The sequence below is a fragment of the Schistocerca piceifrons genome, chromosome 9 (assembly GCF_021461385.2).
Source record: "Schistocerca piceifrons isolate TAMUIC-IGC-003096 chromosome 9, iqSchPice1.1, whole genome shotgun sequence".
NCBI classification, from domain to species: Eukaryota; Metazoa; Arthropoda; class Insecta; order Orthoptera; family Acrididae; genus Schistocerca; species Schistocerca piceifrons.
Window position 1 is genome coordinate 118520050 of NC_060146.1, and position 26111 is coordinate 118546160.

General features: G+C 40.6%; 1 protein-coding gene across 1 annotated transcript in view; it reads right to left on the reverse strand.

The window, feature by feature from the left end:
* LOC124717004 (centrosomal protein of 164 kDa) overlaps positions 1–26111 on the reverse strand; it is a 630067-nt gene that overhangs the window by 183785 nt on the left and 420171 nt on the right. Inside the window, exons 7-9 of the mRNA XM_047243631.1 lie at positions 14130–14387; positions 8463–8605; positions 2805–2913 (exon numbers count right to left, since the gene is read on the reverse strand). Of these exons, the coding sequence (XP_047099587.1) occupies positions 2805–2913; positions 8463–8605; positions 14130–14387 (510 nt within the window). The remainder of the gene's footprint in view (positions 1–2804; positions 2914–8462; positions 8606–14129; positions 14388–26111) is intronic.

Genomic DNA, 26111 nt, shown 5'->3' on the forward strand with positions numbered 1-26111 from the left:
CCTCAATTCAAAAGGTCTGTAGTGCACTACAGAAAGGAAGCAGCTATTTGGTAACAGAGTACATGTGGCATTCACAAGGTTGATTTTTAGATTAACTGAACTCCTCTATAAGATCAGTCTCGGAAGAGAACATTTATCCTTCCAGATGGAGCACAAAACAACAATGTGGCATTAGTTAACTGCAATAGCATCCTTGACAAGGTGCCAGAATAAGCCTTGCTTGTCAAGGGAAAGGAATACAAGGGTAAGGAACACAACAGAAGATGAATGGGTAGCTTTCAGAGATGAAATAATAAAAGATGCACATGATCAAATAGTCAAAAAAACAAAGCCCAGTAGAAATTGGATAATGCATGAGATAATGAATGTAAAATATAAAAATGCAGCAAATGAAACAGATGAAAGACAGTACAGATATCTAAAAAAAAAAAAAAAAAAAAAAAAAAAACAAGACTGAAAAAGTACACAATTGCTAAGCAGTAATGGCTCGAGCACAAATGCAAGGCTGTAGAAGCATGTGTAGCTAGGCGAAAGTAGAGGCCGCCTGTAAGAAAATTAAAGAGACCTTTGGAGAAGAGAGGAATTTGTATGAATACTAAGAATTCAGCAGCCAAGCCAGTATTAAGCAAAGGAGGAAAAGATGATGTATATTAGAAGCGCTGTATAAGGTAAATGAACTAGGTGGCAGTATTATACGAACAGAAGAGGAAGTTGATGAAGGTAGTTGGGAAACATGATATGCAAGAGGAATTCAATGGAATATTGAAAGACCTAACTGAAAACAAGGTCTCCGCAATATATGACATTTCCTAAAAATTATCGAGACATTGTGGGAGCAAGCCATGACAAAACTTATTGACTCGGAATGGTGAATACACAAGACAGGAGAAATACCCTTAGAATTCAATAATTCCAATGCCAGAGACAGCACTTACTGACAGGTGTGAATATTACTGAACTATTACTTAATAAGTCATGGTTGCAAAATACTGCCATAAGTTATTTGCAGAAGAATGGAAGAGCTGATAGAAGATGAATTCATGGAAGATCAATTTGTGCTCTGGAGAAACATATTTCAGAAGATAGGTCAAAGAAAGAAAAACCTTCTTCTATAGCATTTTTACACACAGAAAAATCCCTTGACAATGTTGACTGGAATACTCTCTTAGAAATTCTGAAGTTAGCAGGGCAGTTCTGAAGTTTGGGCATCAAAATAACTGACGACGGTAAAAGTAGGTAAGGTATTAGATGTAGACTGGCAACAGCAAGAAAAGCATTTCTGAAAAAGATGAATCTGTTAACATCTAATATAAATTTAAATGTAAGGAAGTCTTGCGAAAATATCTGTGTTGATTGTAGCCTTGTATGGAACTGAAATATGGACAACAAGCAGGTCAGACAAGAAGAGAATAGAAGCTTCGTAAATGTGATGCTACAGAAGAATGCTGAACATTAGACAGCTATATTGTATAACAAATGAAGATATATTGGGTTAAATTGTGGAAAAAGGAATTTATACCAAAAGAAGGGATCAGTTGACAGAACATATCATGACACATCAAGGAACTGTCAGCTAAATAGTGGAAGGAAGTGTGTGTGCGTGTGTGTGTGTGGGGGGGGGGGGATGTAAAAATTGCACATCGAGGTCAAGGCTTTACTGCAGTAAGCAGGGTCAAATGTATGTAGGCTGTATTCAGAGATGAAGGTGTCTTCACTGGAGAGACTAGCATGAAAAGCTGCATCAAACTGTTAGTCAGACTGAAGAAAAGAACAACAACATTATAGGGGAGGGAATAACACACATGTAGTATGAGGGAAAGAAAGCTGACCTAAACCAGATGTGAGGGAATTATAGGGCACCATGAGGACAGGGCTCAACAGCAGCTTGCTGAGGAGACAAAACTTAATGATACACTGTCATGACAAATACCCCAATTGCCATGATAATTATGAAGAAAAACACTCAATACACATATTGAGTTCAGAAACAACATGTTCGCCCTAAACTGTTCTTTGAGTTACTTGTTTATTAACATCACAAACACAATTTGGGCACATGTGCCTTCCCTGTGTGATAATTCATCATAAACTGTGCTAACACATATCCCTACTGTTAAGAGAACACCAACATCATATCAGTTTGTATGCACAGATTTAATGTCATATTCATAGAATAAATTAAAGGTAAGCACTTACCTCTAGCGGAATGATACGTGGCGGATAGACACGCATAGCCATATGACTTCTTATTCTTTTTTCGAGCAAAAGTAAAAAAAATTACGCGTGCAACCACACAGATATCTGAATACACACTCTTGTGGTGGCATCAAGACTGTTTATTGGTTATTGAGAGCAGTTACTTGGACTAATGGAGGTGGGGAGGGGGTAAGGGAGGATGCACAAGATGAGTATGGGGTAGCAGGGTAATGTGAGGCAGGTCTTTCAACAGACAACTCTGTGGCTGCACAACAAAGTGAAAGGAGTTTTCTGGGTAGAGTACAAACAGATATAGAGAGGAGGAGAGTGGGAGAAGGGAGTGGAAAATGAGAGGAAGATGGAGATGAAGAGAGAGACAAGGACAGGAGAGGGAAAAAGTTGGAGAGGAAGGAAGAAAGGGGGAGAGAGGTGGGAGGGGGGAGAGGGGGGAAGAGAAAGATGGGAAGGGAGGGAGATAATTTCGTATAAATAAGAATAAACAGGTTTCTTCATCATTTGTATGAAAGCATTTCCTTCAAAATTCCTATAGAATTCAATGTAAACATTGCAGCCTCTTCATCAATGTGTGTACACCAAGTACAACACACCTGTAACTTTCTTCATGGGTGTAGGGCTCTTCTCTACTTTTCTCTCATCCTCCTCTTCTGAATCCCAAGTTTCTTCTTTATTGTTCTCTATTCTCTCTTCTTCATAGTCCTGAAATAGCAGCAGGCAGAAAAAAGTAAAGATAAAACAAACCAAATCACTGATCCAAAACAACATAAATGTATGGTATTTGCAACAATACAGGGTGTGTCACCAAAATCAAACAAATTTAACAGTGTCTTTACACAAATTTTCATTAGAGAGAGATTAAATATCACAAAAAATTATTTTACATGATATAAGGAGCACCTATATAGAGCTCTGTCATTCAGTTTACCCCCTTTAGCTTGAATAACTCTAACCTCTGTCTGAAGTGTGCTCGTGTTCAATGTAATGTATACTACATACGAGTGAACACTGTCCCAATGGTGGTCTTTAATGACATGACAATGGGAAGTCAAGATTTGTTGGTGATCTTTTCAACTGCACTCCATATGTAGTAATCCAGGGGTTAGATCAGGGCTGTTGGGATACCAAAATTCCTTAGACCAAAACATACCTAAACTGGCTAATATCCAATTTTGTACCAAATAGCTGGACACAGTATGTAGAGCATGAACACCAATATGAAATTTTATTCTGACAACAACAGGAACACCCTCTGGCTTGAGTGCAGGCGAGTGGCCATTTCTCCAGGGTTTTTTTTTTTTTTTCCCCAGTTCAGAAAAGCTGGTGTTGGTGGGAAGGATCCATATTGCACAGGCTGTGAAGTAGTCATTGAAATGAAGGATGTCATGTTGACTGGTTTCACAGGTAGCCCTGCCTTTGAGGAGATAGATGATGTTTGTGGCTGAACTGGAGTAGCTGGTAGTGGGAGAATATATAGGACAGGTCTTGCATCTAGGTCTATTACAAGGGTATGAGCCATGAGGTAGGGGATTTGGAGCAGAGGTTGTGTAGGGATGGACAAGTATATTGTGTATATTTGGTGGACGGTGGAATACCACTATGGAATCCTCTGTGGCCAGACAGTGGCACTTTGTGAGGTGGTGGGAGACTCGGAAGATAAGGCATGGGAGATTTGTTTTTGTACAAGGTTGGGAGGATAGTTAAGATTTGTGAAGACTTCAGTGAGACCCTCAGTATATTTCAAGAGGGACTACAGATGTGATGACCTTGGCTAGCCAGGATGTATGAAAGAGACTTCTTAGTATGGAAGAGATGGCAGCTGTCAAAGTGGAGGTATTGGTGGTGGTTAGCAGGTTTGATATGGGCAGAGGTACTGATGTAGCCATCTCTGAGGTGGAGGTCAACATCTAGAAAGGTGGCTTGTTGGGTTGAGTAGGACAAGGTGAAGCAAATCAGGAAGAAGTTGTTGAAGTGCTGGAGGAGTGTGGATAGTGTCCTCACTCTCAATCCAAATTGCAAAGACGTCATCAATGAATCTGAACTAGGTGAGGGGCTTAGGATTCTGGGTGTTTAGAAGGGTTCCTCTAGATGGCCCATGAATAGGTTGGCATAGGATGGTCCCATGTGGGTGCCTATAGCTGTACCCTGTATATGTTTGTAGGTATGCCTTCAAAGGAGAAGTAATTGTGGGTGAGGATGTGGTTGACCATGGTGACTAGGAAGGAGGTTATTGGTTTGGAATCTATTTGGCATTGGGAAAGGTAGTGTTCAATAGGGGTAAGGCCATGAGCATTAGGGATGTTAGTGTAAAGGGACACGAGCACGGCATCGTATAGTAAAGGGACAGGAACTTTGGAGAGTTGGTGGAGGAAATGGTTGGTATCTTTTGTATAGGAGAGTGGTTCCAGGTAATAGATTGAAGGTGTTGGTCTAGGAGAGCAGAGATTATCTCAGTGGGGGCACAGTAGCTGGCCACAATGGGGGATCCTGGGTGGTTGGGTTTATGGACTTTAGGAAGCATGTAGAAGGTAGGAGTTCGGTGAGTGGTAGGGGTGAGCAGAGAGATGACTCCGGGGATGTGTTCTGGGATGGGCCTAAGGATTTGGGGAGTGACTGGAGATCCTACTGGGTTTCTGGGGTCACTGTGGCAAGGTTAGTAGGTGGATGTATCTGACAGCTGGCAGAGTCCTTCTGCCAGATAATCTTTACAGTTCAAAAAAACAGTTGTGGGGTCTTCATCTGCAGGTAGGATTATAAGGTCAGGATCAGCTTTTAGATGGTGGACTGCGGTTCTTTCTACAGATGTAAGGTTAGTCTGCGTGTTGAGGGATTTGGGGAATGACAGTGAGACAAGGTTAAGAAATTCTGGAAAGTTAACATGGGGTGATTTGGGGCAGTGGGGGTGGATCATGGTTGGATGGAGGAGTGAACTGAGTTAGGCAGAGTTAAACATTGGTCTTTGGTTAAGTCAGATTGGTAGGGTTGCTGGCGAAAAAGTGATTTCACTGTAGGGACCAGGAGAAGGAGAGAAAGTCTTTAACAAGTCCCAGCATGATTGAATTTGGGAGTGGAGCAAAAGGTGCGGCCTTTGGAAAGGACTGATATATCAGTGGGGCTAAGGCTTCTGGAGGAAACGTTCATGACCGTGTTGTGGGTCCGTTTAGGTTCTGGATTATGTGTGGTAGTAGGAGGGAATTTTGGAGGGTGGGGTAAATGTAGTAGATCTGCGATACAGGGTTTGTCAGCTATGAGGGGACAGGGAGGAGGTTTGGAGGTTGTTGTAGATGTGGTGGACAGTGGTACTCCAAGACGGGAGTAGGAAGGGAGCAGGGTGGGGAGCTTTTTGAGGTGGCGTTGTGTGTGTTGCACTAGTTCCTGGAGGGCAAGAGTTTCAATGTGTGTTATGGGTTCCAGGAATTTGGGATTGCATAGCAGGAGAATTTTGCAGATGGAGAGAAGGTACTGCAAGGAGGTTTGTGCTAGACTGATATGGTTTTGCAGAAGTAAGGATTGGTGGAATCTGAACAGGTGGAGGTCATTATGGAAGGAAGGATGGCAGTTGGAGATGGACAATTTGACGGTAAGGCCTCTTGGGGGGGATTCCATAAGCCAAGCAACAACACAGGAACAGTATGTGGGACTGGGTTCTGGCTAGGAGTAAGGAAACTTTTCTGCATTGACACAGATGGATGGAGCAAGGATCCATGGTGGTGAAAAAAATGCGAAAAATTTTGTAAATAACGTAGAATTATACCTGAAAAAATTCGGAAAAACACACAATATACTCTTCCATCCCTACACAACCCCTGTTCCCAACCCCTTACCTCATGGCTAATACCCCTGTAATAGACATAGATGCAAGACCTGCCCTATACATCCTCCCACCACCACCTATTCCGGTCTGGCCACAAATATCACCTATCCTATCAAACGCAGTGCTACCTGTGAAACCAGGCATGTGATTGACAAGCTAAGCTTCAACAACTGTGCTGCATTCTGTGTGGGCATAACAACCAACAAGGTGTCTGTCCACATGAATGGCCACCGACACGTTCTGGCCAAGAAACAAGTGGACCACCCTGTTGCTGAGCATGCTGCCAAACATGACATCCTTCATTTCAATACCTGCTTCACAGTCTGTGCCATATGGATCCTTCTCACTAACACCTTTTCTGAATTGCAAAGGTGGAAACTTTCCCCGCAATATATCCTATGTTCTCATAACCTTCCTCTCCCATGCAGCCCCTCCTCTGTCCCCATTCCGGCACTACACAGCCCTCGTTCCTCCATCACACCCAGTGTTTTTACTTCTCTCCTCTTCTGCTATCCCCCCCCCCCCCCCTCCCCACCTTTCCGATGCCCTCCATCTAACCTCCCGACTGCACATAGCTGCCCTACCCTCTTTCCACCTTGTCCCTTTCCACTCCCCAACAGTACATCACTGTCCGCCACCCCTATCCAACTATCCCTCCCCCTCCTCACCCCAGCCTCCTCGTTACCCCCATCCAGTTGTCACTCCAATCATGCACTGGTGCTGCTGCTTGCAGTGTAGCCTCAGCTGCCTGAGACTGCAGTCATGTGTGTGAGTTGCATTTGCGTGAGTGTGTGTGTGTGCTTGTCATCTAATTCTGACGAAGGCCTTACTGGCTGAAAGCTATATTTGTGACAGTCTTTCTTTTTTGTGCCTATCTGCAACTCAATCAGCATCTCCGCTATATGATGAGTAGCAACTTTGTTTTTCACAATACTGTTGTACAGTATACCACATTCATTCCAATAGCATTTAGAATCTTTTTTCACTCACATATAGTGCAGACTTACTAACTAATGTTAGCTTTGATATGTGGTGAGCAGTAAAAAGAAGAGGTAAGTAATGCAGTATTAAATAAATGAATACCACGTGGCTCTCTGTCTAGTGTAGACCTTCCAATCTGATGCAATTTTAGTGGCTCGCGGAGGAGTTCTGCAACTTATTTTATTGAGTAGCTTCTTGTCTAGTCTAAAGAGGCTGCCTGAATTCCTTTCCAGACTTCGGCAACACAGAAAAATAGGAAGGTGTCACCAGGAATCGAACCCAGGGCCTCCACATCAGTAGCTCACAATGCTATGCACTAGACTGTAACGGTGATCTAATAAAATGTTATATTCCCTGGAGAGTGCAAATCTACAGGATCCTTGCGTATTGTGTTTGATTGAAATTTTGGAAGTTATTATTTACTTGTTGTTTCAATTTTGGCTCTGGCTACTCCTTACCACCAATTTCTCAGCTGGAAATAGTCCATCAAATAACATACAGAAGTCAGAAAAATAAGCAAAACAAATCTTCGTCAGCTGATGATGAGTTGTGGGTTGGAAGTGTCCAGTCTTGTTGGACTGTTTTGTGTTTTATTAGGGAAGTTAAAAAAAAGTAATCAGAATAATGAACAAAATGAGCTCTAAGGAACACTGCCAGCCTTTCTTTATCAAGTTGAATATAGTGAAATACTGACTTTTGTAAACTAATAAATCTACACACTTTTAAGTCTAAAACAATTTGAGTAAGTTTGACACTAGAAAGGATATATATTCTCACAATACTAGAGGCTAATTGGACTTTGATACACTGTGTCGAAGACTAGAAATGTGCACAAAATAGCAATGTTTCAATAAACTTCTTAAATCTGTTCATTTCCTCATAAATGATATTTTTAAAGTTGAGATTCATGATTGACTGTTGTACCACTCACTTTGCACAGTAAGAGAACTATTTTAAATAAAAATAGTTGATATCAGTTTTCAAGAACCATTACAGGAGTAGGAATTAAATTGCAAGAACTTTTCTGAAATCTTGTTATCAATTCTATACTCAATGACTAAACTTATTCCACTGTGAGTGGTCAATGGCTGATAAAGAACTGAACTGACAACTGACAGCCTAACAACTTTCAGTCTTTTCTACAAGCCTGTTCACTGAACAGTGTGTTCTCTATTAGGCAAGTATATCATATGCCAGACTGGAATACCCATCAATAAATTTCCTTCTCATCAATTTCCACTCCATTTAGGAAATTGGAGATGTGAGACATGTCCAAAGAATGAATACTAAAGACTTAAACAACATTCTTACAGATAAAAGAAAGCTCATACAGAATTAACAGGTATGAGAGCAAAAGATGTGTTGGCACAAAGAAGAAGGGACAAGACAAGACACATATGATGTCTCATGACTCCAAAAGACAGACTTAATGCACTAATTAGTAGCATTTACTGACCTCAGACCCATTTTCTTCATCATTTTCGTTGTCAGATGTCTGAAATCGGATGTCCAGATCAGCAGAGTCGAGGAGATTGAAGCGCACGCTCTTTCTCTGCTCGTCCTCCAGCTCTTGCCGCCTCCACTGCTGTTTCTGTTCACCTGCAAAAACCGAAGGCTCACATTAGTTTCATTAAATGATTTTTATTGAATTGTATCAACAACACTGAACTGTACTGCACTGAATTTTTACTATTGTAGAGACCTCAGTGATCATCTGAGGTATTACAAGCATCAATGAAGTCAATACATTTTCAGGAGGTGGTACCTCCAAGCCCTCATATATCTGAAAAATGTCATATTACCACCTTGAGCTGCTGATGAAATACTTTATTTATATAACCAGTTTCAGTTGTCTGACCATTGTCAGGTTCATAAAAGTATTCACAGCATGATGTTAGGTGATTTTGCATGTTTTGCCGAGTATGATGCTGTGAATACTTTTATGAAATATTCATAGCATCATATTCAGCAACAACGTAAAATCACCTAACATTATGCTGTGAATACTTTTATGAACCTGACGATGGTCAGACGACTGAAACTGGTTGTATAGACAAAGTACTTCACCAGCAGCTCAAGGCAATAATCTGGCATTTTTCAAATCATTGAAGTCAGAATACATACACATGCACAATATATACACATACAAAAAGTTATTTACCGTCATGGTTCTGCATATGGCAATATATTACTGACACAAATATTTACGACATTAAAAAATTCAGCATGCATTATGTTACTGTTCACTGATGGATCAAATTATAATTCTGCAAGCACAACAATAAATATGTTACAATCACACTATTTTTTTGTTTCGATTAAAAATCCATCAACTTCATATGAACTTAGTTGTAATAGCAATTCTTTGATCTTTCTTTTGAATTGTTTATCTGGTAGCTCCCTGATGCACTGAGGTATGGCAAAGAAGAGTTCAGCTGATTTGGTTACGAAGCACTTCTGTGCTTTTTGATATGTGCAGTGGAATGATACTATGCCATGTTTGTTGCTGGTATTGCAGTTACAGCCCATCTTATACTGCTGGTATTTACAATAAATAGTTCTCTTTGATGGTAATTACACACCGCAAGGTATTAACGATCACAGAGTCGTAATGTTTAGTTTCCTGAAGCCAGATCCACATTTAGCTCTGCATTTTATCCTCACTGCCTTCTTTTGGAAATTAAATACATTGCTTGTATTCCTTCGGCAGCCTAATAGAATAGTACAATATGCTCCTTAACTGTTTATTAAATCATAATAGACAACTTTCTGCAACGGAATACTAACACACACAGGTAGTTTCATCTGGGCAAATGTACCTTTACCAATTTTACATAACATAATTTTTATGTGGTTGCTCCAAGACAGTTTGAAAAATTTCACTAATTCCAATTTTGCAGTAGAAGCATACAAAGGACACTACAGTGAATGAAATGATTGCCAAATGAAATACTTTAAAAGTGTAACTGATGGTAAAGACAGTGAGAAGGGGAAGCATGATCCGTACATGACGTATCCCACAGCAAAACAAAGTAAAAGCTTTATCACACTCAACAACAATAAAAGTCGGAATTTGAAGCAATGAAGTCAGACACAGTAAAAGACATATGCAAAATTTGGGTGGCATCAAGGGGCAATTAATCTGGGATTATTATGGGGGAAGGTGTAAGAGAAAGATTTAGACAGTGTAAATCTGCAAGAATGATAAGGTATAAATACAGTACAACCAAAGGGCAGTGGTATAGAACCATTACTCTATTACAAAATGTCGAATGCTCCATGAGGCAGTTTGCAGATGATACTGTTTGGTACATGGAAATTGGAATGCTACAAAATTGTAGTGGAATGCAGGAAGACTTGCAGAGAATCAATGCTCGGAGCAGGGATCGACAGCTGCCTTTATCGTAAACAAATGTACCATACTTCACACAAGATGTGGAAAGACACATTACTGTATAACTGCATGATTGCAGAAAGAGCATTGCAAGCAGTTCACATCCATTAAATCAGTAAATATCTGGGAATGTGTGTATGGGTTGATTTAAAGTGTAATAAGTGCATAAAACTAATCACAGGAAAGGCAAATGCCAGACTTAAAGATTCATTGGGAGAATCTTCAGGAAGCATAGTCCACTGACAAAAAAGGTGGCTAACAAAACCATTGTTCAAGTGATCCTCTGCTATTGTTCATCAGCCTGGGAACTCTATCAGAAAGGATTGACAAAAGAAATAGCGAAGATTCAAAGAAAGAGCAAAATTGTCACAGACATGCTCTTCTAACTTTAGTGGCAGACACAATAAGAGATGTGTTGTGATCACAGTGAGGTTTGCTGTTAAAATTCTGAGAGCACAAATTCCTAGAAGAGTCAACCAATCCGTTGCTTCCTCCTATGTAAACCTCATGAGAAGACCACAAAAGTAGAATTAGAGAGAGTCAAGCTCACATTGGTGCGCAACGGTGCCATTCTATAGCTGTACTAAGTCCAGAAGGCGTGTTTCCTTCCAAATGATCTGTCACCCTGATGCTATCGGTGATACTTTTTACCTTAAATACAGTCTTCTATGACTGTCTGTCCAGATTTCTCTTGATGCAGTTGGACCTACTATGCAGTGCCACTTTGCCATAGGACTTCTCTGTCTGCAGAGGGTTGAGGGCTGGAAGAGCTTTGTAGTATTAGAACTACAGAATGATGTAATTCCTTTTTCAAGAATTCTTGTATATTTTTGTTGCTCTTACATAACAATTACAACATTGGGTGAAGAGATCTCTTGTTAATCATAGCATCATCTCCAGACGAAATCTCAGACAGAAAACAGACGAGAATCTCCAAACAAAATTAAATAGATTGACATTTTTCTTAATGTTCTCTCAACTTGTTTTGGGGGGATTGTCATTGTCAGCATTGCCTCTTGTTCTCTGCCACCCAAAACACCACCAAACCACGACACCAAAGCATAAGCGACTCGTTCATAACAAGAGATGCTCAATCACTCCTCGGTGGTGTTCTGTCCTCGTGGTCTAACTACAACTCCGTACATCTGTCAAACCAGTGTGTGCACCATGGAAAGTTCCTCACGTACTAACTACCTAAACAACATTTTTATACTAACATCTTTCATCTGATTATGAGGAAGAGGAACAACATGTTTTTCTGAATGAAGAACATGTCGCAACACAACTTGGGGGCTTACTGGCAAACATTACTTCCGTGCACCATCTGGGATTGGAACAGAAAAAGGAAGAAGTGACAGTAGTACACAAGATACCCTCCGTCACATACTGTATGGTAACTTGCACAGTACGGCTTTATATCTAGATGTAATTTTGTTGACAGTCTACTGTAAACATATCAAGAGATTTTGGTGGCACACTCCTGTAATTATTTGACCCTCACAAACATGACCTATTAGCACCACAAGAAACACACAGCACGACCTCGCTTGACAATGGCTGGGTACTGCCTTTGTCATGAAGCTACATGTTTTCCTCTGCTTGCTCTGCTCCTCTGCCTCAGAGTCACATTGGTATGTCTAGTAAACATATACAGTGATTAAGCAGCCAAAAATGCATCTGGACTGGCCCAACAAAGCTGCTGCAACATTTCCTCTTTTTGAATGAGTGTGAGTAGTTGTGGAGCCCAGCGAGCAGTGACCTTTGTTGTGTTCAAAATCTTGTACACAATGTTGAGAACTGATCTGTAACTGATTTTCATTTTTTCTTCTATCACATCAATTGTGATACACTGGTCTTCAAGCACCAGGATCTCCTCTTCATCTACAGTTCACAGTCCTTCACAGAGAGATGGTGTGTAACTTTGCTCTTTATCATTCAGATTTGTTTTACCATACTGGAAAGATCCCTACCATCTAACTGTTGTGTATTATGATGGTGCACTGTTGCCACACAAAACGCAGCATTGTACCCTTTCAAATGCATAAAATCAATTACTGTACGATACTTCACTTTATCAATGAAGAATACTATTTTGTTTTGGCTCCTCTAGCGTTTTGCTATGGTACGTAGCCCAGGGATTTCAGTATGTACCATCACTGCACACACAGACCTGCAAACCCACACAAAATTTCTTATTGTGCAAGCTTTCGGAGGTAGTGGTTCCTTCTTATACAAAAAAGGCTGACTGGGAAGGAAGATGTATGAAGAAAAAGGACTGGTGTGGTTTAGGGCATGGACAGAATTACAGAAAAGCTGCACAGAACCCCAGATCAGGGAAGAATTACCAGATGGGTTGAGAAGGAAAGACTAACTATTGGAGGCTGCACTGGTGAGATTTGAAAACCTGAAAGCTTAAAAGGTTGGAAGATAGAGTAATAAGCAAGGCAGAGCTTATTGGCAAAACACTGTGCAAAAGATAATAAGAGTGGATAGCTTGGTGCATTATATTATGTATGGCAGACAGGTGGGGTATGGGGTTGTGGAAGGAGGGGGGAGTGGCAAGGAGATAGGCCAGAAAATAACACATTATAAAACTACAAGCGAGTGAAGAAAAGTAATAGTCACTGAAAAGAAATGCTGAGACTGAAGAAATTAACATAAATTTAAGCCAGATGGGTGGTGAGAACCAAGGGCATGTTGTAATGCCAGTTCCCAGCAGTGGAGCCCTGAGAAATTGGTGTCAGGTGGGAGAATCCAGATGGCAAGTATGGTAAAAAATGATGGTAGGAAGGTACAAAGGGTAAGTCTTACAGAGGTCACACAGGTAGGAACCATAGGGTAAGGAATTGGGCGCAGAAGGAGTGTACTTTCTGATCAGGATATTGTGGAGATTGAGGGGTGATGATAAGGTATTCTAGATGTGGTTGGCAAAATGTCAAGACAGAATAGACGGGATTTCAGAGCACAGTTTTAGGCAGTCACAGCCTTGTCAGAGTAGCTGCTCGATACAATCAAGACCAGGATAGTACCGAATGACAAGAGGTGTACTTCTAAGATGAGTTTTGGAGGGATCAGCAGTACCAGGATTGAAACTAGTTTGCTGGGATAATTGTGTCCAGTGTAGTCTGAGGTGAGAATGGCGGCATACTGCTGTAAAGAGTCCGTGTCTGAACAAATACATTTGCCTCAAATGCCAAGGCTGTATGGGAGGGAATATATGATGTAATCTCTGACTTGCTTATTACCAAATCTTCCACCTTTAAGTTCTCAGGTTTCCTAATCTTGTCCAATGCAGTCCCCAACAGTCTTTCCTTCTTATCTTGTCTGGTAAGTCTCCCCTGACCCAGGGTTCTGTGTGACTTTTCTATAACTCTCTCCATTTCCTAAGCCTCACCAGTCCTTTCTCTTGCTTCCCCTTCAACTTCTGCCAGAAGAAGAAGCTAATGGCTCTGAAACTTTGCACATTTTAATAACTTTTAAATGTGTGTTCTCCCACCACCACTTGGTGAGTAGATTTCTTTTTTTATCTATTCAATTATATTATGTTTTCAGAAATGGATTGTTTTCATTAAAAATTAATAAAGTAAACTTATTATTTGATGTGATAATTAAAACTTTATAATTATGCCCCAAATTTTTCCAAACCCTGCTAGTTATAAACAGAAGAAATTGTGAAGTGAGTCCCAGCAAATATACACCACAACTGAGCTATCAGTACAACAGGGCCACCTGTCATGTGTGCCGGGTTCATCTCCCACAGTGGTGTGCTGGACCGTGCCGAGTCATCTCTGGTCTCAGTGGAGCCGGACCGCTGCTCTCGAAGAATGCCTCGTCGCACGGAAGACTCGTCTCCCGATCCACCCGCGCCACTTGCTGGAGCAGGAGTGTCTTCTGATGTAGGTGTGGTTGCTGTTGCAGCTTGTTGCTGCTGGTGCTGCTGCTGCTGGTGTTGTTGTTGGCGTGATTTGAGGAAAACTGAGCCACCACCTGTGAATAAGACACGCTGTGCTGCAATAACAGTGTGACATTGCATTGATTGCACCTCACCAATTCCATCACAGTCAAAAAAAAAAAAAAAAAGGTAGTGGTGAGTTTTACAAGTTGTGAGGTTATTGCAGTCCTCAGGTCGAGGAACTAGTTTCATGCATCTCTCTACACTAGTCCATTCTGTGGAGGCCTCTTCAGCCCTGCATAAATACTGCAATCAACATCCATATCATTTCAAACAGTTTACTCTTAATACCCCTTTCCCTCTACTGCCAGATTGATGATCCCCTGATGCCTCAGGATGTGTACCATTCAACAATCTCTTCTTTTAGACTGCTTTTACTATAAATTTCTTTTTCTCCAACTTGTTTCAGTACCTCTTCAATACCGGTGTCTGTTGGCACCACAAGTAAATATTACTGGTCAAACACTAAATGAAGCAAACTGTGTGAAATTCTTTATGATCAAGCTTAATCAGAAGTTAAAATGGGGTCAACACACAAACTAATGAAGGAAGGAAGGAAGGTGCGATATTGGCTGCTATATGGTTGGCCACACTTTCAAATACACACATCAAAAGAAGTTTTGCATCACCCCAGTTCCCAGAACACCTGAAGATAGACATTGACTGTGGATATTGTATCACAGACAGAGTCCCTTTGACTGTTCAGGGATGTCACTAAACCTGCCCAAAGATGTAAACAACCATGCATGAACAGTGCCTATTAGACGGAGGGGGTCCAACAGCTGATCAGTTCCAGTTATTCCACTAGAAAGGAGGTACACAGTTTGTGTTGTCTGTAGTTCAACCATACATAGACGGTCAATACCAGAGTTCAATCATGTCCATGTTGTTACCTTGTGCCAGGAAGGTCTCTCAACAAGCGAAGTGTCCAGGCATCTCGGAGTGAACCAAAGCAATGTTGTTTGAACATGGAGAAGATACAGAGAGACAGGAGCTGTCAATGATATTCCTCACTCGGCCACCCAATGGCTACTACTGCAAAAGATGACCGCTACCTAAGGATTATGGCTCGGAGGAACCCTGATAGCAACACCACCATGTTGAGTAATACTTCTTGTGCAGCCACAGGACGTCATGTTATGACTCAAACTGTGCACAATAGGCTGCATGATGTGCAACTTCACTCTTGACATCCACGGGGAAGTTCATCTTTGCAACCATGACACCACGCAGCATGTTACAGATGAGCCCAACAACATGCCGAACGGACTGCTCAGGATTGGCATCACATTCTCTTCAACGATGAGTGTCACATATGCCTGCAACCAGACAATCATTGGAGACGTATTTGGAGGCAACCCGGTCAGGTTGAACGCCTTACACGCACTGTCCAGCAAGTGCAGCAAGGTGGAGATTCCCTGCTGTTTTGGGGTGGCATTATGTATGGCCGACGTACACCGCTGATGGTCATGGAAGGCACCGTAATGGCCATACGATACGTGAATGCCATCCTCTGACCAACACTGCAACCCTATTGACAGCATACTGGCGAGGCATTCGTCTTCATGAATGACAATTCGCGGCTTCATCATGCACATCTTGTGAATGACTTCCTTCAGGATAACAAAATCACTCAACTAGAGTGGCCAGCATGTTCTCCAGACATGAACCCTATCGAACATGCCTGGGATAGATTGAAAAGGCTTGTTTATGGATGATGTGAGCCACTAACAACTCTGAGGGATCTACGCCGAGTAGCCATTGAGGAGTGGGACCAACAGTGCCTGGATGAATTTGTGGATAGTATGCCATGACAAATACAGGCATGCATCAATGCAAGAGGACGTGCTACTGGGTATTAGAGGTACCGGTGTGGACCACCACCTCTGACGGTCTCCCTGTATGGTGGTACAACATACAATGTGTGGTTTTCATGAGCAATAAAAAGGGCAGAAATGATGTTTATGTTGATCTCTGTTCCAGTTTTCTGTATAGGTCCCAGAACTCTCGGAATTGAGGTGATATAAAATATTTTTTTTATGTGTGTACGTGCGACGCCAGTTACACTGCTGCGTTTCCTACAGCCACCACAACAGCACAAGGGCACTGCCATGAATGATTATGCTGCTGACAATGAGATGCAAAAATCCCCTCTCAGGACACCAAGCAGTGTGTGTATTTGAGTTCGAACACTTTTGCACTGATCCCATTTTGTGTGTTTGCCTTTTGAATAACATTTACAGACTTACATAGTGGCCAGGGCTTCTGATCTACTGAATAGATATTGTGTTGATTACTGGCTGATTTGTAAATCTGCAGTATCTGTCTACGTTTCAACATTCAAAGCTAGTGTTAAGAATTATGTTCCAACTACAGCAACAAAGTTATGTATTACTTTTACTATTTGATATCAGATGTAAAATAAATTAATATCTGAATTCTCTGTTCATACATAGAACCTGTTTCTCACTTCTGTATCCACTAAGGAACTACACAGCATGCAAGGAAGTTATAACAGAAGGAAGATTTTAACATTCAATTAACAGCACAGTCATTAGAGACGGAGCACAAGCTCAGATACAAAAGGATAGGGAAGGAAAGTGGCCGTCCCCTCTACAACGGAACCCTCCAGGCATTTGCCTGAAGTCATTTAGGGAAATCACAGAAAACCTAAATCTGGATGGTAAGATGGAAATTTGAGCCATCTTTCTCCCAAATGTGAGTCCAGTGTGTTGATGGCTATGCCACCAGAGCACAGATGGCTATGCCTCAGAGATAACCAGAGCACTGCAAATATTTATAGGCATTTGAAGACAACTGCCAGTGAATTAAAACACAGTGAGTCATGAGGTGAAGTGTCTTGCCACCATTGCAACAAGGTCACACAAACCTATCCGATCTCCCACGTACCATCCTACAGCACACTGCTGTGGCTCATCTGAAGAAATAGTTCAAAGCTGCACCCTTAGCCAGTAAAGTTATGGCACTAGTCTACTGGGATTCCCTTTGATGTCCTCCCTCATGATGCAACAATCAACCAGAAGTGTACTGCGCTACCTTCAGGAAATTGAAGAAACAACTTCAGTGTGTTCACCGCCACAAAAATGCAAAAGAATTTCTGCTTCTCCATGACAATGCACGTCGTTCACTGGACTATCCTTCCTCATCCACCCTACATCTCAGAACTCGCACCTTCCGATTTTCATCTGTTTGGCACAATGAAGGATGCACTCTGTGGGGAGCAGTACATGGCTGTTGGGGAGGCTACTGATGAAGCAAGATGTTGCCACCAACATTGACTAGCAGAGTTGAACCATGTGTGCATACAGGCCCTTCCAGTAAGGTCACACTGAATGGTGATTATGTTGAAAAATAGTGCTTTGCACCCAAAAGGGAAGGGTATAATATGGTGCATTGGAAGCCGAAATAAAACCAAACTGCTTTCATAAAAAAAAGTGTTGCACCACTTATTTTTAATATATAACGCACATAACCATAAGTCTTGCACAAGACTTTTCAAGGATCTTGGAATTCTTAGACTCTTTTTCCAATGCATTTATCCCTAACACTTTTTGTAGCTATTAATAAAAATAGGTAGCAGGCAAACTGTGTTTACAGAGTCACAATACAAGACACAAGATAATCTTAACAAACACTCTGATGGTAAAACAGTCAACGCACTTTCACCTAATGAAAAGCAAGAAATTGGGAATCCCTAACAGTTCAAAAGAAAATTAAAATCTTACCTCACTAGTTACTCGGACCAAAAAATTTTGTTAGCTACTTGGTACATAGCAGTGTTTTTTATAAAGCTGAATTATTATTGTACCATAAATAAGACAAACAGAAGAATGTCCAGGAAGGAATAACAAAAATAAGGAATATCCTTCCTATATTGTTGTAATAAGATCCAGTATTTACAGGTGTAAGAAAATATTTTCTTTGAAAAATACTCTTGTAATCAAATAAATATTACATTATAAATAGCAGATAAAAATCAGCTATTAACACAACAGAGGACACAGTAGATTCTTCAAATTAACAGCTTTCTTACTGATTTACTTGTTTGAATTTGGGAGGTACATGCACGACCAGCATTTAGCAGTATAAAAACTGTTAACGTTAATGCAGCAGTCAGATTAAGCTTCTCTGGTACCTATCTCTTGAGTTACTGAACACCTTGATTTATTCCTCATTCTGCAGGTTCTCCTTCTTGACAGGATTTGCGGATCACAATGAATGAATGAATTAGTTACTCAATCAACCCATACAATCTACAACATTCTTCTGTAGCACCATATTTTGAATGCCTCTACTACCTTCTTGTCTGCACTGTTTCACTCCCATATAATGCTACGCTCCGTACAATTACCTTCAGGAATAAACATCTTCTGGAAAGGCATCCTAACAGTTAAATTTATATGCTCTTAGAAAAAAGGATGCATGACAAAGGAATTATCTGAATGGGATGGAAATCAGCAGAAGTGATGTATATATACAGACAGACAAATGATTACAAGTTCAGAAAAATTGGATGAATTATACAAAAGAAAGAGATTCACAACTTGAGCAAGTCAACAACACGTTGGTCCACCTCTGCCCCTTAAGCAAGCAGTTACTTGGTTTGACACTGATTGATAGAGTTATTGGATGCTCTCCTGAGGGATATCATGCCAAATTCTGTCCAAGTGGTGCATTAGACTGACAAAACCCCAAGCTTGTTAGTGGGCCCTGCCTATAATGCTCCAAGCATTCTCAACTGGGGAGGGATCTGGAAACCTTGCTGGCCTTTCTCTGGCAAGTACCAAGACAAGCAGTAGAAACTCATGGTGTAAGGACGGATATATCTTCCCAAGTTGTAAGCCCACCATAGCTTGTATTGAAGGGCAACAAAATGGGGTGTAGTGTATCATTGATTTACCACTATGGTGTAAGTGTGCTACAGATGACAAGCACAGGGGTTCTACTATGAAAAGAAATGGCTTGCACCCCATACCACAACTCTCGGACATAGTGCTGAACGATGGGCAACAGTCAAGTCGGTATCCCATCACTATATGTTACATCTTCAGACACATCTTCACTGGTCGTGGGGGCTAAGCTTGAAGTGGGACTCATCACTGAAGAGAATTCTCCACTCCAATCAATGAGATTGTAGGCTGAAGATGTGCCTGGAAATGTCCCAGACAGTGGTGCAATATCAGCCTGATTGTTGGCTGCCATTTGGCCCAGCAACCAGGAGTGAGGGTCTGGGGCGTTATTTCTTTCCTAGCAAGACCCCTTTGGATGTCATCCACGGCACCCTTACAGCACAGTGGTACGTCGGCAATATTCTACACCCCATTTTGTTGCCCTTTATGGCAAGCCATCCTGGGCTTCCATTTCAGCAAGATAATGACTGCCTGCACACAGTGGACATTTCTACTGCGTGTCTTTGTGCTTGCCACTCTCTACCTTGGCCAGCAAGATCTCCACATCTCTCTCCAACTAAGAACATTTGAAGTATTATGAGCAGGACCCTCCAACCATCTTGGTATTTTGAAGATATAATGTACCAATTTGACAGAATTTGGCACGATATCACTCAGGAGGACCCCCAAAAACTCTATCAATCAATGGCAAGCCAAATAACTGCTTGCAAAAATGCCATAGATGGATCAATGCATTATTGACTTGCTCAATTTATGAAGCCTTTTCCCTTGAATAAATTATCCAATTTTGCTGAAATTGTAATAATTTGTTTGAATAAATAAATTATTTTACATGTACATCACATATACTGATTTCTGTCCCATTTAGATAATGCTTCATGGTACATCAATGTATTTAAAAATCTTGAACATGGCTATAAACTGATAAGGTGACAGTCTTGGAAAGGTTAAAAAAAATCAGTCAACTAGTTGCGGAACTCGAGTTTATACGAATCCTTGACCTAGGTTTTGATAATTATAAATTTATTAACAGAATCTTCCGTCGGTTCTTGGTAGAACAACATTATAATAATAAATTAAAAGCACCAGTTTGCTTTTGTTTATACATAATATTGTAGTACAAAAGCAAACTGGTTCTTTTCATTTATTATTATTATAAATTTATCTTTTTCAGAAGGAGGTTGTAAGGCCTAGAAATTACATATTGGTTACAAACAGTTCAAGAAAAATAAGAATAGCAACTGTGGATGAAATACTATAAACCAAGAGTTCACACTTACTTGTTACATATTATGCTGAAAATATGTGTTGTTGTTGTTGTTGTTGTTGTCTTCAGTCCAGACTGGTTTGACACAGTTCTCCATGCTGCTCTATCCTATGCAAGTCTCTTCTTCTCCAAATAATTACTGTACCTTCCATCCTTCTGACTCTGCTTACTGCATTCATCTCTTGATCTGCGTTTATCATTTTTACTCCCCACACTTCCCTCCAATACAACATTTGTGATCCCTTAATGTTTCAGAATGTGTCCTATCAACTGATACCTTCTTTTAGTCAGGTTGTGCTACAAATTTCTTGACTTCCCAGTTCTATTCAGTACCTCCTCGTTAGTTACATGATCACCCATCTAATCTTCAGCACTGGAAACTACAGATAGGAATGTCAACGCCGTAGGAAAAGACATATTGCTACTTACCGTAAAGTTAGGTTGCTGACAGGCACAGTTAAAAGACACTTACATAAATCTTTCAGTCACAGCCTTTATCAGTAAAATAGAGACACACATTATTCACACACACTAGTTAGTACACCTCACACTCACGTGACCGCCAACTCTAGAATCTTCAGCCAGAATGCAACATCACGTGGGATGCTAGCAGTGGGATGCTAGCAGCAATCTGGAGGAAGTGGTGATGGGGACAGTGATAGTAGTATACAGATGGGGAGAGAGACGAATGCTGTCTGGTGGACTGTGTAGGGACTAGACTACCAACAGGTGCAGCATCAGGAGGTTGTGGGGCAAGGAGGAGGAGAAGAAAGGAGCAAAAAGGAGAGGAGTGGAGAAAGATGGGGGGATGTATTGACACAGTGCTTCAAATAACCGGAAGAGAATGGGGAAGAGATGATAGGAGAGAGGGGGTGGAAATTGTAGGGTGGAGGGTGTGGGGACATTATGTTACCATAGGTTGAAGACAGGATAATTATGAGAGCGGAAAATGTGTTGTATGGATAATTCCCATCAGTGCAGTTCAGAAAAGCTGGTGGTGGAAGAAAGGATCCAGACAGCTCTAGTAGTGAAGCAGCCATTGAAATCAAGTGTGTTATGTTCAGCCACATGTTGTGGCACAACACACGGCTGAACATAACACATTTGTGGCACAGCATGTGGCTGAACATAACACACTTGATTTCAATGGCTGCTTCCCTACCCTAGCCATCTGGAGCCTTCCCTCCACAACCAGCTTTTCTGAACAACGCCAATGGGAGCTAACCTTACAACACATTCTCTGCTCCCATAATTATCCCAGCCTCAACCTAAGGTAACATACTGCCCCACACCCTCCACCCAACAGTTTCCATCACCGCTGTCCTATCATCTCCTCCCCATTCTCATCTCCCACCCTGCTTATTTGCAGCTCTTTGCCAATGCATCCGCCAATCTTCCCTCCTCTTTTCACCATCTCCCTGCCCCTCAACCTCCTGACACTGCGCTTGCTGGCAGTTTAGTCCCCGCACACCTTACCAGACAGCATTTGTCTCTCATATCTTCTTTTACTGATGAGGGCTGTGGCCTAAATCTTTAGCAAGTGTCTTTTAATTGTGCCTCTCTACAGTTTGACATGATTTCTTTACGGTGAATAGCAATCGGTCTTTTCGTACATTGTTGTTAATCTTCAGCACTCTTCTGTAGCACAATGTCTCAAAAGCCTCTTTTCTCTTTTTGTCTCAACTGTTTGTTGTCCATGTTTCACTTCCATCCATTATTACACTTCAGACAAATCCCTTCAGAAAAGACTTTCTAACACTTAAATCTATATTCGATGTTAACAAACTTCTCTTTTCTCGTCTTTGCCAGTCCACATTTTATATTCTCTAACTTCGGCCATCATCAGTTGTTTTGCTGCCCAAAAAGCAGAACTCATCTGCTACTTTATGTCTCTTGTTTCCTAATCTAATTCCCTCGGCATCACCTGAATTTAATTTAACTACTTCCATTATCCACATTTAGTTTTTCTTGATATTCCTCTCATAGCTTCCTTTCAAGACACTGTCCATTCTGTTTAATTGCTCTTCAGAGTACTTTGCTGCCTCTGACAGAATTACAATGTCATCAGCAAACCTCAAAGTTTTTATTTCTTCTACCTGAACTTTAATTTCTACTCCAAATTTTACTCTGGATTCCTTTACTGCTTGCTCAGCGTATATATTCAATAAGATAGGGGATAGCCTACAACCATGTCTCACTTCCTTTTCAACCACAGGCTCCATTTCATGCCCCTCAACTCTTATAACTGCTGTTTGGTTTCAGCACAAATTGTAAATAGGCTTTTGCTCCCTGTATTTTACCCCTGCTACATTCAGAAATTCAAAGATAGTATATCAGTCAACCATGTCAACGGCTTTCTCTAATTCTACAATCATTATACAATCGATCTGAAACCCCTGTATTACTATTATACAATCGATCTGAAACCCCTGTATTACTATTATACAATCAATCTGAAACCTTACTTTGATTCTAGCTCTCTTCCATGTATACAACCTTCTATCTTCTTTCATAATTCTTAAACCAAATGTTAGAGATGATTAAATTACGCCCCGTGCAAAATTCTTCCAGGTGACTGCCTCCTTCATTCCTTTCTCCCCAGTCTATATTCAACTGAAAAGATACATTAGAATAAAGCCATCTGGCCCATGTTAAGTAAAAGTCACCTCAGAAACAATAAAATAACACCTCATGATAATCAGATAACATCAGTGTGAACTTCACGGATAAAATTTGTGAACTGACTAACAAACTAGCTCTGAAGTTAATGTAATTTCTGCACAGACAGCACAATGTGTGCATTTCTTATGCTGAGTGGTTTAAATAAAATCAACGGACAAAAAAATTGTACGTGCTTAAGTGCAAATAGCTGAGGAGCTTACATCTGATAATTCACAAATAAAAATAATATGTGGTCGTCATGCTGACATTTACCTTTACCATGATGCTAATAAAAGTTATTAAAAAACCCTTATCTTAAAACTAATTATACTAGAAAAATTCTACAAAAACATAGTGTCACTAAAACAATTTAACAGATACAATGGAATGGATGAATCTTTCTTCTCTAGCAACATATATGTTGCTAATGAACTTGTTATTTTATTGTTCTTGAGGTGAATGTTACTTGACAAGAGCCAGATGGTTTTATTCTAATACACTGGTTCCCATCAGCTCACCACAGTTGAGTGCTGTAGGACATGGCTAGCAGCTGAATGGGCAAGCGTCCAGGTCTACCAAGTGCTGTCGGCAAGCAGGGTGCACTCAGCCCTTGTGAGGCCAGCTGAGGAGCTTATTGATGAGAACTAGCGGCTCCGGTCACAAAAACAAAAGCTAACAACAGCTGCCAGGAGAACGGTGTGCTGACCACATGCCCCTCCACATCTGCATCCAGTGACACCTAACAGCTGAGTATGACACAGCGGTCGGTCAGCTCTGCTGGGTCTTCTAATGTCTGTTCTGATGGAGCTTTTTTTTTCTTTTTTTTTCCCTACACAACATGTAACAAGTAAGTTTGTACCCTTGGCTTATAGTATTTTATCTGCATTTGCTATTTCTGTTTTGCTTGAACCTTCTGTAACCAATGTGTAATTTCTAGGTATTACAAACTCCTTCCAAACATTTTATAATTATTGAAACATAGGTCAAGAGCTAACAAGGCTGTGTTATGCAACTGGTTGGCTGATTTTTCTTCCTTTTCAAGTGAAATCTGTATTTGATGCAAACAAAAAATTTTTTTCTTGCTACTGGCAGTATGCATTTTATATCTTCCCTACTTTGGAAGCCATTGATCCCCTTTTTTTGCAAAATAAAAAAAAATCTCATTTACTACTTATAGTGTTCCATTTCCTAGTCTAATACCCTCAGCATCACATGATTTAATTTGAGTATATTCCATTATCCTTGTTATGATTTTGTTGATGTTCATCTAATATCCTCCTTTCACGACACTGTCCATTCCGTTCCTCTTCCAAGTTCTTTACTCTTTCTGACAATTACAATGTCACTGTCAAAATTTTTATTTCTCTCTATGTACAACTTGAATAACATCAGGGATAGCCTACAACCCTGTGTGACTCTTTTCTCTCACTTGCTTCCCTTCCATGTTCTTCAAATCTTAGAAATGTGCTATGGTTTCTGTACAAGTTATGAATAAACTTTCACCTCCAGTATTTTATTCCTGCTACCTTCATAATTTCAAAGAGTGTAGCCCAGTCAATACTGTCAAAAGCCGCATCTAAATCAGCAAATTCTACACATGTAGTTTTGCCTCTCTTTAAACTATCTTTAAAGATAGGCTCAGCAAGTTCCTACATTCCTCCAGAACTCAAACTTCTCCAAGATTGGCTTCACCAGTTTTTCTCTTCTTCTGTAACTAATTTGTGCCAGAATTTTTTTTTAATTTGGAGTCATTACATTTTTCTTGAAGTATGAGAATATTTCACCTATCTTGTAGAGTTTGCTCTACTTAGGAGCACAATAATTATGAAGGAATGTCACCTACTCCCTGGGCCTTTTTTCCATTTAGGTCTTTCAGTTCTCTGTCAAATTCTTCTAGCAGCATCACATCTCCCATCGTCATATCCATTTAGAGACCATGGGCCCCTAATACCAAAACACTCAAAAAATATTCCTGAACAACCTCCGAAAGTTTGTTGGTGGAGTTCAAAATGACACTGTATTTACATGTATTTCCCTGGCACTAGTTCCAGTAGTGTCATAGTGTCATACATGAGAGCATCCTCTGGGCCAGAACAGCAAGTCTGCAGTTATTTTTGTCTCTGTGCTTGCCACTATACACTTCACAGTCTGTGCAAATAACACTTCACTCAACATCAGTATCCAAGTAGATAAACGGTTCATTACTTGCATTGCTCCTCTGGAGCGGCCTATCTCTTTTGCGACAAGTGCCCAGTAAGTTGTTGACTTTTCTTTTTCTTCTTCTTCTTCTTCTTCTAGCACCTCATCTTTCAATAACATAGGCGATCAGTAGCATGATCTGTTTTCAGACCTCGGATTTTCTGAACAGTGAACAATCCAAAGCACTTGAATCAGTTCTTCAGCCAGAATAATCTCTATGTCCTGGACCACACCTGCCATTTTTCTTTCCTTGAAGTATTACTTGCAACAGGTTATACTGGTTGTGCACAATATATGACCAAAGATTTAGAGTTTTCTTCTCTTGACAGTACTGGTAATTTCTCATTCTTTGTTCTTATGCTACAGTGCTGCCACATTCACATCTTTTCTTTGTATGTGGTATCCTTAATATCCTTCAGTAGCCAATGACTCAGCTCCACAGAGTAGAATAATGAACATGTAGCATCACATTAGCTGAGTGTGAAATGGAATATCTTTGTAATGGTTAGTCAGAACTTTCTTCATTTTCTGAAAAGAGCTTCTGGCCTCCTAAATTCTGCAGTGAATTTCTTGAGACAAATTCCAGTTCTTGTCAATTTGACATCTCACATACTTATATGATGAAACACTTTTGATCTCAACACTAACAAGTGAAAGAGTGCCCTGAATCTCGTCCCAATTTCTTCTGACAACCATCCATT